The 15965-nt window shown below is 32.5% G+C and overlaps 1 protein-coding gene across 9 annotated transcripts in view; it reads left to right on the forward strand.

The window, feature by feature from the left end:
• Nucleotides 1-15965, forward strand: part of Camta (Calmodulin-binding transcription activator) — a 463871-nt gene that overhangs the window by 150540 nt on the left and 297366 nt on the right. For all 9 annotated transcript variants that reach the window (XR_013006425.1, XM_076409281.1, XM_076409286.1 and 6 more), the window contains exon 5: nucleotides 445-666. Coding sequence is in view for 8 of the 9 variants with exons in the window: in XM_076409281.1 (XP_076265396.1) it covers nucleotides 445-666 (222 nt within the window). In the remaining variant the exon portion in view is untranslated. The remainder of the gene's footprint in view (nucleotides 1-444; nucleotides 667-15965) is intronic.

Here is a 15965-nt window from a genome sequence, read left to right on the forward strand (position 1 = left end):
TTACTTTTATGTTTGGTTTTGAAAAAAAATAGAATAGATACGTTTTTTTTTAGTATTTAGTACAGCATGTATGTTGCTGTAGGTATGTGTAGTACATGTATGTGTAGTTTATGGAATAGTTAAGGTTCATTATTTTATATCCTATAAGTGTATGGTATATATAGCTTACCATGAAACTTATGAACATTACCTTTTATTTTAATATCTAATACAGAGTATATTTTACGCCTCAAAGACTAACACTATGGCGATATCAGTAGATAAGATGTGTCTTGGCTGTGGCCATACTCATGACATCCTGAGAATATTTAAATATTTCTGACATAGGGGACGCGCACGCTAGCGCAGTATATTCAATCTACCGGACCATGATGATTTTTAATATATCTTGGTTCTTGTCCGTTTTGTTGATTTGTTTCTTAACTTTTCTTATGTTCGTTTCAGGTACATCAGCACCAATATTCCTTTTAAGTAGTGGTGATGTTGGTGGTCATTTAATAATACACACTACGCCGGAAGCTTCCGGTAACTCAATACAAACGGTAGAGGCTTCAGACGATAGTCAGAGTTTATTGAAGAGTCAGAGTTTGGAGGTGGTACAGGATAGTGATACCGCGTGTAGTAGCGGAAGCAGCAGCAGGAGTCTTTCAACACCTATTGGCTCAGGTGAGTTTAAAAAAGAAATAAATATAGTGCCGCAGTAACAATTTTCTAATATATTTGGTAAATTTTTTTAAAGCAATAACATCTTTCGAATATAAACTTCTTCAAAAAAAATTAGGGTTAACATCACAATCCATACAGCTACTTTAGTCAAGTGAAAGGGTTTCTGATGCTTGTGTTTCGGATTCCTTGCACTCCAACAGCGACAGTTTGACTTATACGAGTTTCCATCTGAAAATAAGCTGCTGCTAGATATTGAGGAACATTCAACTGCCTGCTCTACTAAGATAAACTTTAGTTTTCATCTTGGAGCTTTAATTGCACCATTTGAATGTTATTTGTGCCAATATAGAAATATTCAACTACGAATCGCAGTCTAAAATTATCGCAGAGTTAGGTTATCGATTGAAATACCATCAGTTTTGTTGGATTTACATAATCTAAACAAATACATCTTACTTTCTTTTGATACACCTCGTAGTTATCTCAACATATCATATTTGTTATACTAGATACAATATGTAAGTGATTATAGCTATTAGGAAATAAGAAACATCTAAAACAATGTATAATAGGGATGAAATTTAGCTTCATAATTTTTCTTAGTATGATGCACCTTTATTTTAATTTCCTCCATTTTCATCCATAACTTGGTTCTTGTTTCACATTTGAAATAGAGCATATTAATTAGCATTAATAACGATGAATTCAAATTGTATAGGTAATGGAATGGACTAAAGCGAGTTACATTCTAAGTACTAAATACTTAATCACCATAATGAGACCGATTTGCTTTATATGTTCTTTTCTTTTGTTTCACTTGTCATTCAAAACTTATTCTAAGCACATTATATTTTTAAAGTATATTACTTACTTAACCTATTATTAGAAATTTTTATATTGTACCTTATACTTTATAATAAGGTACAATATACAAATTTCTATATATATATATATATATATATATATATTAAATTTATTTTTTCTCTTCCAAATGACTGACAGAGAAAACAATATGGTAGTCGGCAACTCTGTTATGTCATTTTTCATAGTTTCAAATCACGCACGTACTGAAGCGTCTACGTTCTAAAATAATGGCATTTAAATCCCTGTGTCTTACCGAGGAACTCCCGAAATTGTTTAGCGCTAGATGAAAAATCGCACAACTGAATAATGGCGGCGCAAACAAGAATCTGTATAATATATTGAACTTTATTTATCACGCCCTTCGAAACGGCGATAATCTTGCTACCATTTTTTACCGTTTATTTGATATATGTGGATATTTAAATATATGTATAAATCGTACTTCATGTAACTGTAAACAAAACAGCAAGGTAGTAGATATTAAACTGCAAATGGTTTTGATATTAGACGTGTACCCTCATTTTTACAAATTTGTTAGCAGAGTAGTCTACACTGTCCAAAAGTTAGGAAACATTATATTTTTAATTAACATAAAAATACTGTACTGTATAAATATTTAGATTAACTACTTTGTTATTAATTATCTTTTATTTTGAAAAAAGACTGGCACACGTTTCTACGTCCAAACAAGTTACTACACCATGTATTGATTTATTAGAATTGAATTGGGCCATACATATAAGAACTATGTTCTGGATTTTTTAATAACATTACGCCTGGTCATATGATAAAATGTGGAAATTGATTACAAATAATAAAGAACACTTCAAGAAAATACGATTTCTTTTAGAGTGAAAACAAATAATTGAAGCTTTGAAGCTGTTTTTCAACAAGACAATGACCTTGAATATTCATCAAAACTATGTCAAAGGTTTCTGAAGCAAAAATGAAAGGAACACATATTTCAAATATGGAAATGGCTATCACAATAGCCAGACCTCGATTTTTTTCTCCTTTTTAGAAAAGCTATGGGTTAAAGTTGATAGAAAAGTGAATAATAGATACCTATAGAGATCAGCACAGTCGAGGGAATACTTACTACACTAAAGTGTGTGAAGAGAAATAAAAGAAATAATGTGTAAATTTTGTGAGGAAGTGGTTAAAAACAAGGATGACCATTTTGACGAGGCCAAAATGTAACGAAGATGAGAAATGAGCACCGAAGTCGGCGAACGCAGTGGACGACCAAAAGACGTTGTTACCTACGAAAATATTAAAAAAATCCACAAAATGATTTTGAATGACTGTAAATTGAAATTGAATGAAATATCAGACACTCTAAAGATATCAACTGAACGTGTACATCATATCATTACATCAGTACATCAAACAACGACGAGTTGATGATTCGGAGCAGTGTTTGAAGATGATCAAGCGTAATGAACCCGAGTTTTTGCATCGATATGTGACAATGGATGAAACATGGCTCCATTCATTTCACTCAGAAGTCCAATCGACAGTCATCCGAATGGGCTGCACATGATGAACTCGTTCCAAAGCGTGGTAAAACGCATCAATCAGCTGGCAAGGTTATGGCGTCTGTATTTTGGTATGAGCATGACATAATTTTCATTGAGTACCTTGAAAAAGGAAGGACCATCAACAGCGACTATCACATAGCGTTATTGGGCTGTTTCAGGAACGAAATCGCCGAGAAACGGCCGCATTTGAAGGAAAGAAAGTGCTGCTTCACCAAGACAATGTACCGTGTCACAAGTCAGTGAAAACGATGGCAAAGATCCATGAATTGCTTCCTCATCCACCATATTCTCCATATCTGGCCCCAGCGACTATTTTCTGTTCTCAGATCGCAGAAGAATGCTCGCTGGGAAGAAATTATTTTGAAGCAACTGGCAAATCGTACCACAGAAATGGTATCGAAAAGTTGGAGGGTCGCTATAATCAGTGTATCATCCTTGAAGGGAATTATGTTGAATAAAATAAAACTAATATTGGCAAAATATTTTGTTTTACTGTGGTAGGCCGGAGACTTTTCAATTGACCTGTTAGATTTTAAGTCCTATGTTAAGTGCCTGTCGTAGAATAAGTTTTTTGAAATTTTTAAACCGTAGTAAATTAGGATTAAGAACGCTATTTGTGTATTAGTGTTACTTTGTTATATTGCTATAATAAATGAAATAAAATACACAAAAAAGGGAGTTTTAAAAACCTGACAGTTTTATATTTTTCAAATAATTTCAATGTATCCTCCAAAACCGATTTCTTTCAAGCATTCACCATCAGGTACAGCAGCATATCACCTGTAACACTGTAAGTAAATGGAGTAAAGAACGACAGCTTGAAATGCATGAATAAACACCTCTTAAGAGTTGCATTAGGGCCACTTACACCCACATCCTCTCGCGCACCTGACCGTCGTATACCCGTCACTCAACAATTCTTCTACGTAAACACGCAAAATTCCAAAAGCCCGAACCTTCCCGATTATTTATGCCGACTGTTCGAGTCGCCGCCGCCATAATAAATTCCCCGCACCGAAACGCCGACGTTTCATGGAAGAAGAGCGAAATTAAATCATGGAAAATGCAAGAACGGTGACTAATAAATCGTAAACGGCGTGGACCGGGCCATTAATAACAAAATTTCCCGTTTTTTTCCGCCGTCGCCCCCCGTAACAACCCCCACCCCCCGCCCAGGGAACCGCGTCGCGCTCCCGGCGATTATTGCCTCTCGGAGTGGTCGGTGGCGAGGCCTACTCGATCTTACGTTCGAGAACAAGACGTATACCTGCGAGTCACGGAATCCCGGGGCCGGAGGACGAAGGGAACGAAGTTTCGGGATTGTCGCGGTTCCATCGCCGGGTCCTCCTTATGTTTTACGAGCGCGCTCGATTCCTTACCGTTATCCGAGAATTAATGCAAATTTATGTTAAATTGGCCTTTTTTCTCGGCTATGGGACGCTTGAATTTATCTCGATTTCGTTACGCTATATATTCGGCGACATGGAATGGTAAAACATGCTTTATTTTCCTTCCCGTTATCGTGGGACTTTAGTTATCGATCGGGATTTTCGTTGCTGCTGTTGAGTTGGCTCTGAACGTAACAGTTAGTTAATCTGTAAGAATTTTGATAATATTCTTATTAAAACGTTTTTGTTTATAAAAATATATAAACATAAACAATATAGAACATTTGAATGCTAAAGGAATAATAATCTAATCTGACAATTGACCTTTAAAACATTTCATATAATTTGTTTTTCACTACGCCAAAAGTATACTTTTAAATAAGAATATACTGGAATAATTGAATATATTAAAGACTAGCGACCCGCCCCGGCTTCGCACGGGTGCAATGCTGATACTAAATTAAATACACTACAGAAAAAATATGAACGTTGTATATAAAAACATAGCGGCCCGCTCCGACTTTGCACGGGCATAAAATATATATGCCTATGTCACTCAATGAAAACATGATTAAAATCGATCCAGTATTTTTGGTTCATTCATTACTGCTCTTGGCCTGCACGCATTAAATTTGGAGTAAAACAATTCCTCTTCCCCTATACTTACTATGAAGATTTCCTGCTATCTTTGGAATATCTAAATTCATACAATTTTTATTACATTACACATTTTTAAACGCAAATTTTAAATTTGTAATATCTCCGAAAATATTTGTTTAATTTACATGCTGTAAGGAACCATATTGATCTATATTAATTGCACACTGTATTTAAGCTACTTAATTCGATAAGGATTAATGCCGTATTGCTTAAAATAGCTTCGTAAATAAGCCATTTTCTCACGTAAAAAGTAAACAATAAAAATGGTTAATGTGGGTTATCCCTAAAAGATAAACATATACCATCGCGGACTTTTTTGTAGACCTTTTTATGGTGTACAATACTGTAGTACATTAATTTGATCTAACCCGTAGGGTTAAGCAGCGTTTTTGCTAATTGCTGAATAAGCCTAAAAAAATAGGTTAATTTACGACATCACGTTAGAAACCTCTAAAATTAGCAATGTTGCCTTAGTATATTATGCATATATTATACATATAAACCTTCCTCTTGAATCACTCTATCTATTGAAAAAAACCGCATCAAAATCCGTTGCGTAGTTTTAAAGATTTAAGCGCACATAGGGATATAGGGACAGAAAAGGCGACTTTGTTTTATACTATGTAGTGATTATGTATTAAGTCATATCCCCTTCAGTCAACGTCATAGGTATATATAGTCTATTCGAAGTTGATTTGTATATGCGTCATCAAGATGTTTAATGTATTGTCTTCCTCAATTTGTAAGTTTTAGAATTAGACAATATTTTCGCCCTCGTTTTCGATATATATTTTAGTTAAAAAAGACACAGTGCTGTCTGATTAGTTCGAACGCGTAAATGAACGAGCCTGTCAAAGTTGCCCAGTTGTCAGCCGTATGTATTCTTGAAAGCAATTGTGATAAGATGTTATACCTCTAACCTGTAATCCATTGTGGCTATATAATTAATTGTCATTTTTAGATGTACTATAATGTTAAAATAAATTATATTTGTTAACATTTTTGTTCAATTATTTTATTTAGATTAGAATTTTGTTGTATGTCAAAGCCAAACTGAACTAAAACTCAGAGTTGATGCGGCAACATTGCGACGTTTTTGACGTCACAAATTTCGATAACGCATATACAATTAAACTTTGAATAGACTATATAATCCGTTCAGTAAAACAGTGAATTAAATCTAAATTGGTGACGCCGAAACGTCTTGACACGTCTTTGACATACAACAAAATTCTAATCTAAATGAAATAATCAAAAAAAAATACTGTTATCAGATATAATTTATTTTGATACTATAGTATATCTAATGTATGTGTTATTGAAGTACTTAATACTAATTATTCAGTTATAATAGTTTTTTAGGTTAGGATTGTTTTATTATATTTTCCATTGCACTCTCCATTTCACCTAGACTTGGTGTTCCAAGCGCATATTTTATGTAGTGGTATCCCCTAAAGGCCTAATCTACCTTAATTTCATTAGAGACCTTTTACGCTCAGTTCTTGTTTCCTTCGCTACAGTTTTTCCTTGTAAAGTCATTTTGATATCACTGTATTTCTCCTTAGTTTGTTCACTTGTATACATATTTCTTGATTGAACTAGATTTAGTCACTGCATTCTGCCTAATGCAATTGCTATATCTTTCTCGTCTTACACATTTTAGCCAAGTGCTCAAGTTTATTTTTCATTTGCATATTTTTTATGTTTCATTTCCAGTTTATCTAAAATTTGTTTATGATTCCGTCATTTGTCAATTTTTTCTTCAATGTATCTGATCAAGTTCATAAAAACCGAAGGTGTTATTAACCATTTCATTACATTCGTGTTTCCAGCATGACTAATAAAACCTAATCAATTATTATTCCAACCTTTACCTTTTTCCATCAAATGGTGTTGTCTTAACACCATTTTTATTATGATCATATCATGAGTGACCATTACATTATATTGGTATATTGGTCCCATTATGAAATATCCATGTCTCATTTAAATACACAAATTGAAATAATTAGTCTTCGTTAATTTTATTATATGATTTTAAAATTGTATTCTTTTAAAAAGCAATGTCTGAAAATTCCATTAGAACTCTTATTGGGTTATTCTGTACACTGTTTAAATGCTAAATTACCCAACAGTGTTCGAAACTATGTTCTACAATCTTCAAAGCACTGCATATCTCTAGACTTTCTATGGATGCATTTCAGACTAACAGTTTCCTCTGAGATAATTGTATTAAATTATATTTATATTGAAAGAACTACTCCCAGTTTTTATACATTTCGTATTTTTGATCTCTGATAGACCTAATATCAAGCTGATCTTGATTCATTACCCGTACGAGTACGGTTTCTTTTCCACGAATCCATAATTTTTTTATTTTTTGAGATATTTCTGTGACTGTGTCGATACTAAGAGTCAGTGCAGCCGCAACACGCTAAAATTATTTTCAATAAAAATTGCAGCAAATTAATATTTAACAGTAAAAATGCTTACTTCTCTAGTGATTTTATAGGCAAGAGGGCGGCCTCCATTATCGCGTGACATAACAATGTTATTCTTCAGCATGACAACGCTCGACGACATGTTGCAAAACCGGTAAAAACATACTTGGACATTTTCTACAGGCCTTCACTTTCTCCAAAAGAGAAATACTATCTAGATAATATTTAAAGGCATTCATAAAATATTGAGGGTGCCATGATAAATAATTCCGTGATTTGTTGTTAAATTAGCATACATTATGCGATTTTTCTGTTAGAATAAATATTAAAAAGACGAAAATATAGATAACATTTTGCCAGTATTTTTGCATTGGTCTTCACGAAAAGCAATATTATCAAAAAATTGAACAATAAATAATTTAAGTGTCCTAAAGTTAAAGTAGGCAATAAAAAATGAGACATTGTCACAAACGGCCCATTCCGCCCTTAGTTCTAGGCCATTAACCATAAATATATAAAAAAATTACATTGTCTGCTGCCTCGACTGCGAACTTCACTATAACGAGCCAGTTTGTGTATTGAATTTTAAAATATTTCCCTTCTCAGCGGTGTGGATTTTGTGGGCCGTCAAGATGTGCGTACTTGGAATATCTTAGAATATATTTCTCTTTATTCATTTGTTGTGAAAAGTGGCCTCCATTACTGGATACTATAAAAGTGGACCAACCATTAATTTACCGCTAACAATTACCATTATAATCCACGCACTGATAAAAATAGCCTGTTATCAATGTTTCAAAATTAATTGTCAGCCGTGGAAAAGTTGAATGTTACATAGTTTCTAACAGGTCAATTGAAAAGTCCCCGGCCTACCATAGTAAAACACATTTTTTTGGCAAAATTGGATTGTTTTTATTCTCATTATCATTATCAACATTATTCTCTTCAAGGGATTTTTCGATACCATTTTTGTAGTACGATTTGTCCTTTGCTTCAAAATAATCTTCAGTTTCGGCGATCGCCTCTTTACTCGACGAAAATTTCTTCCCAGCGAGCATTCTTTTGAGATCTGAGAACAGGAAATAGTCGCTGGCGGCCAGATCTGGAGAATACCGTGGATAAGGAAGCAATTCGAAGCCCAATTCATGGATCTTTGCCATCATTTTCACTGACTTGTGAAAGCAGCACTTTCTGTTTCTTCAAATGCGGCCGTTTTTCGGAGATTTCGTCCTTCAAACGGCCCAATTGTTCTATGCGCATCCCAAAATACAGACGCCATAACTATGCCAGCCGACTGTTGCGTTTTCCCATGCTTTGGAGTGGGTTCATTGTGTGCAGTCTACTCGGATGACTGTCGATTGGACTTCGGAGTGCAATGATGGAGCCATGTTCCCATTGTCATATATTGACTCAAAAACTCGGGTTTATTACGCTTGATCGTCTTCAAACACTACTACGAATCATCAACTCGTCGTTGTTTTTGGTCAAAAGTAAGTTCGCGCGGCACCCACTTTGCACAGAGCTTTCTCATACCCAAATATTAGTGAATGCTATAATGTACACGTTCAGTTGAACCTTTAGAGAGTTGTTTATTTCATTCAATTTCACTTTACCGTCGTTCAAAATTATTTTGTGAATTTTTAAAGTATTTTCGTCGGTAACAACCTCTTTTGGGTCACTGCGTTCACCATCTTCATTGCTCGTTTCACCACGTCTAAACTTAGCATACCAATCCTTGATGGTTGATTTTCCTGGGGCAGTGGCAGGACACTTGGCATCAAACCAAGTTTTTGCTTCAACTGTATTTTCCCTTCAATAAGCAATATTTTATCAACACGCGAAATTCCTTTTTATCCATTTTCTCTCAATTACAAAAGTTGCTTCACTCAAAATGCTATAATTCACAAACTAATGATCCGACAGTTGTCAAATTTATGCAGGCATCTTTTGAGGGTTAGGGCTAACTAAAAAACGTATAGATTTAATTCTAATAGCGCCATCTATGTGTCAGGCCGGGGACTTTTCAATTGACCTACTAGTTTTTCCCTCCCGCACTATCGCACGAGTCCTCGGGATTTAGTCTTTTTTTATGGGTTTTCATGGAGATGTAACTTGGCTTAGTGTTTCCTAGCGAACCTTTTGATTTATTTTTTCTTCTTCTTTTATTTAATATTTCATGTTTGTGATTACCGCATAAAAGTAAATAAATGCTCTGAAGTTGTTACAGTTCTGATAATAATCTTACTCATGATATTTTTATAGTAATGTTCAGTGATGCATTAATTTAAAGTTATTGATACTTTTTTGATTGTTAAAACTTAATGAGTGGCACTTCTTAAGGGAGTTTTCATGTATTTTAATATATAGATATGTGTTACTGTAGTTAATGTTATATATCAAATATATTTTTGGTCAAACTATTGTCAGAACAGGTTGTAGTAATTTTAACATATCAATACGTGAATTAAACTCGAAATAGAAACGAATTTATTGAACAGTCCATTATTTATACAAAAGTCGTTTCGAGCATTGTACCTGAATAATCGATGTTTAAATTTAAAAGACCATCTGACCTTTAACGCCCTTTATCGGCTCAGATCCACTCGGTTATGAAATCGCAAAACCAACACGCGTTTCACTGGAATCTCTTAAAGGTTGAAATTAGATTTTAAATTAAAATAAACATTAATTAAATTGAATCTAAATGTAACGTTGAAAATAAACGCACGCGAATAAAGGAACAAATACTCTCAAATACATTCGAGCTGTATAAAAAGTACATAACAAATAACTTGTGTAAAACTGTATCAAAGTTTGAATATATACTATTTTTAAAATATTTAGAAAATTGATTTTTTATTTTGATTCAATAAACGCATATATAGAGAAGGGTCGCAAGAGATATTATGTTAATGGTTTCGAGTTATGGTTCGTTTTTAGATGGCGCGTTATTACTCAGTCGATACTAAATTTTTAAAAATTCTCTCATATTCTTGAAGAGGTTGGCTTTAAAAATATGAAAAAATGGATATTTTCAAATTTCTACTCCCTTAAGCACTCATCATAATGAAGACCTTATTATTCTGTTTTTCCCTTTTTGGAAGTTCTTTGTAAATTATTTATTTATTACATTGTTACTAGTCTTTTCCGACTAATCACTTTAATTTCTTTTTACACTAACTTAAGTTTAACAGGATCCATTCGTTCTATTTTAGTTTCTGGTGTACTAATCTCTAGGTATTAACACTATTGTTTTTCTATTAAATGAACTACAGAACCCTACACAAGATCAAATGGTTCGTTTTTTTGTGGGTCTCTAATCTGTACTGATGTTACCTAAGACGTCAACTGTTTAATGCTGATTAATACACCCAAACTGGTATGTAGTTATTTAGTTGGTTTGGTTAAAATAACTAAAGTAAAATCTTTATTTACAAGTTGCAATAAATATTGGTTGAGTAACCCGTAACGTTATCTTTACTCCTATGGATATTAACTCTACAATATGCCTTAATTAAATAATTACTACCATACATTTTAACTAATTTTGGGGCCACCCATTCCAGGAAATAACGAAATTCAAATAAAAAATATAATATTTTATAATGTACCATATGATGACTATCTCTCTAACCCTCTGTTCCTATAGACATTACAAGATCTAAAATAAATTCGAGTCGTATACAAAGTACATAATAAAACACTTTACTGTAAAACTGTAACAAAGTTTAAATATATACTATTTTTAAAATATTTAGAAAATTGATTTTTTATTTTGATTCAATAAACGCATATATAGAGAAGGGTCACAAGAGATATCATGTTAATGGTTTCGAGTTATGGTTCGTTTTTAGATGGTGCGTTATTACTCAGTCGATACTAAATTTTTAAAAATACTCTCATATTCTTGAATGTGTTGGCTTTAAAAGTATGAAAAAAATAGATATTTTCAAATTTCTACTCCCTTAAGCACTCATCATAATGAAGACCTTATTATTCTGTTTTCCATTTTTGGAACTTCTTGGAAAATTATTTATTTATTACATTGTTACTAGTCTTTTCCGACTAATCACTTTAATTTCTTTTTACACTAACTTAGGTTTAAGAGGATCCATTCGTTCTATTTTAGTCTCTGGTGTACTAATCTCTAGGTATTAACACTATTGTTTTTCTATTAAATGAACTACAGAACCCTACACAAGATCAAATGGTTCGTTTTTTTGTGGGTCTCTAATCTGTACTGATGTTACCTAAGACGTCAACTGTTTAATGCTGATTAATACACCCAAACTGGTATGTAGTTATTAGGTTTGGTTTGGTTAAAATAACTAAAGTAAAATCTTTATTTACAAGTTGCAATAAATATTGGTTGAGTAACCCGTAACGTTATCTTTACTCCTATGGATATTAACTCTACAATATGCCTTAATTAAATAATTACTACCATACATTTTAACTAATTTTAAGGCCACCCATTCCAGGAAATAACGAAATTCAAATAAAAAATACAATATTTTATAAAATACCTGTATATACGATGACTATCTCTCTAACCCTCTGTTTCTATAGACTTTATAAGATCTATCCGAAGATCTATTCTCTATACTAACTTATTAAAGTGGTGCCTTGGCCGCTATATCTAACAGCCTAGCCTTTATTCTGTTTACCCTTGCCCTTTATCTATATAGAGCCAGTCCAATCTGATTTAAACCTGTTCCAATTTTGCGAACAATTTGAATGTTAAACTTTCAATTAAAGCCCGTACATACGCTGGTGTGTATATAGCAATCTTTTATCAAAAGGCGTGTGTTTAGCTGTCAATTGAAAACGATAAAAATCGTTTATCATTACATCGGGTTTGTACATTGATTAAACATACTTAACATTCTAAATAACATATCTGTTATTGAACGTACATAGAGTCGAGTAATATATATATATATATATATATATATATATATATATATTTAAGTTTAATGAAGACATCAATGTTGAAATTAGTTTCATCGCTTGTTAAAACAATCAGCATGCATGAAGAATTTTGTAGTGAATGGAGTGGTGTATTTGATTTTATACAATCCTTAATTAAAAACTATAAAATGAAAAGTCATATTTGCAAAAATGGGGGAACGAAAGAAATCTAACGGGAGAAAAGAAAATGTGTTGTATTTCGCACCAAAATAGATATGAGATTTTATTCTTTTTTGAGTAGTAAAAATATTTGAAACTTTTTCCATGGATACACTGTCGTGAAAATTTGCGATTTCCTTCCATTGCACCAATATTTTTGCTTTCATTTAAGTTCACATAATCACAGGTTAATGAAAAGTATTGGGGTTCTAAATAATATTGCTTTGAAACGAGTGGTGGTATAATATTTTGTATGTATCCTTTTGTTTGTAAATTATGTAATGAAAAATATATCTTAGAAAAATGAGAATATACCTATTTATCAGATATTTTAAGAGATACATACTTTAAAACAATTTAACATAGAGTTTCGTGTCTTTTATCCCATAATAGATATATCATAGGTAAAAATGTTTACTCTTTTTCGATATATTTGCGATATTTTGTAATTCTAAACTTTTTGTGAATGACATTTTTATTCAGGCTTTAGTTTTTAAGATATAAAATGAAAAGTGCTTTTTTGAAAGCGAGTGAAGACCTATGTAAAATTATCTTAAAAATTTGAAATCCTACAGTAATTTAACAGAGATTTTTTTCCGCTATAAAATACATATATTTGTCCAAGAGATACAAATTTTCAGCACTTTTTCCATATAGATGGTCGTGAAAATTTGCAATTTTTTACTATTTTCATATTTTTTTGTTGTCATTTCCTCTGAAATAATCGCAAGGTAATGAAATTTACAGGTATTATAAACAATTTTACTCTAAATTAAATGGTAGTACATTAATTCCTATGCCACATTTACTTCTTAAATTATTTTTGTTTTTTCTCATCCTAAAATACATATATTTTGAGAGTTTTATCTTTATCTAAGAGACGCATTCTTTTAGCACTGAAACTTTTTGATTTTTTGCCATTTTTATATAATTTTTTTTGCTGTAATTTCCACTGAAATAATCGAAAATTAATGAAAATTACAAATAATTTTATACTAAATCGAATGGCAATATAATAATTCCTCTGCAAACTTTACTTTTTAAGTTATAAAAGTGTATTTTCAAAAAAATGACTTTTTATGTCACATATTCTAAAAATTATAAATACTAAGCCAGTTTAATCTAGATTTCTTTAATCTTTATTTGCGAGAAAATAATTTTTGGCACTTTTTCCATATATATAGTCGTGAAAATTTCAGAATTTTTGCGACTTTCATTTTATTCTCTAACATATCCAAATCCAATTTTGTGTTTAATCGAGTGGTATATCACTTTTAAAGTTATAAAATTAAACGTACTTTCAGAAATATTAAATTTTCATTAGATAAATACAATATTTTGTGATTTTTTACTGGTGGCATCATTAGTACGAGAATCAGTTGAATTTTATGAAAAAAAAACGCTATGGTCTTTTTCCAGGTTGGATATCTTTCTCTGTTGCTCTGGTTTATATATTAGTTGTGCTTTTGATGGATAAGTATTCCGAGATGTACTATCTGCCAGGGTTGGCTATAAAGAAGGTATAATCAGTCTCGGACCATATAAAAGTACGCTAAAAGCCACTCGAAACTACTTCAATAAAAACACGACCCTCTCAAGAACCTGGCCGGCGTCTCCGCACCTCCCCCACCGCACCAGCCCTCTGACATTTCATTAGACAAACGAACACGTCATGGTCCCGAGTAAAAGTTTCCAGACGGAACGAGCCAAAAGTGAATAATTTCATAATTTCATCGAATTACCGAAAATACTGCCACGTAATGGCATCGCGAGGGCCATAAATAAGAGCGAAGGAATTGCGCACCGGGACCACGCGAATTCGCCTTGGACGCGGTCGTTTGTTATTTGTTTCGGCCGGTCGGCGAAATTGAAAATAAATTGCGGGACCCTTTCCGGCATTACCGCCGCAATCGCCTGGGCGAAAGTATTTCGGAGGTTTCGGCGCGATTTTTGAAGACCCGCCGTATGATTGCCGTCCTGCAGGACCTCCTTCCGCTTGTTCCCGGCTCTTTTTCCTAGGATTATTTAGACTGGTTTGGCACGGGACCGTTTTTGTTGCGGTAGTTATGTTTTTTGGTTTTCCGCTGGTTGTACAGCGAAGATAAATTGGGCAAATTAGAAAGACATGGCGATTTTATTCTATTGCCCGGTATATTTATGGAAATGTCGGATAACTGTTAAACAGTTGCTATTTGTAAGGCAAGAAATTGAATAAAACATGAAATTATAACCTATATTATCAATATTTATAGTATGTTAGTCGAAATTCGACCACAATTTATGAAGCTAATCATGTTTCTTTCAAATAGGTTAAAGAGAATAAATTAAACTTGTTTTCACAATGTTTTCAACATAATATCAGAAATATATTTGATATATAAAATTAATTACAATAACAATTATCTGTATAATAAAATACGTACAAAAACCGTCTCTCTAACTAACTAATATTCTAACACTAACTTTTTCTTAATGGAATATAATTAAATCTAATTTCCATTAACTATCGCAATTAATAAAGTATTAATAAGTTTAAATTACTACATTACTGAACATCATAATAGATGTTATGAGTAAGATTATTTTCAGAACTGCAACAATTTCAGAGGATCAAATATAAGTATATATGATTTTTACTTACTTATATGTTCAAATCATAAAAATGGAATATTAAAGCAAGTAATACAATTGTGTGCCATTTAACCAAAATATGTAGTTAGTTTCACTTTATCTACCGATTTTTCACTATCTAAAAAACATATGGATTTAATTCTAGTAGCGCCATCTATGTGTCAGGCCGTGGACTTTTCAATTGACCTATTATGTAATATTATGGAATCTCACAATTACAGATAGCTCATATTTAACTCGTGTTCTATGGCTTTCGTTAATCTATTTAATCTATTGCCTTCTTTTTTGTATTGTATCCCACCTGAGGACTAAAAACTCACCAAGAAATGAAAAACAATTTTGTGGTTGAACTTTGTCATGTTAAAAGGTAACATGTGTCTTAAATACACCAACTCTAGTCAATTTTTTCTTCTAATAGGTTCTTTATTTTCGGTGTCAAAATCGCCAATTTTAAATCGTCAAAAATAATATTCACATATTGAAATCAATAGATAATTTTGCCCCAATCTTCATACATCATTCAATAATCTTCAGCCACTTTTTTTCTCCAACTTTAAGTATTGGTTTGATCCTTTTTAGAAAATTTGGATAGGTTATATATAGGGTATGAGAGTTATTGCAGTAGCTGTAATTTGTCTCAATAG

This window comes from Rhynchophorus ferrugineus, unplaced genomic scaffold (assembly GCF_030347505.1).
Source record: "Rhynchophorus ferrugineus isolate W39M unplaced genomic scaffold, kcgeb_rfMv2 rfM7, whole genome shotgun sequence".
NCBI lineage: Eukaryota > Metazoa > Arthropoda > Insecta > Coleoptera > Curculionidae > Rhynchophorus > Rhynchophorus ferrugineus.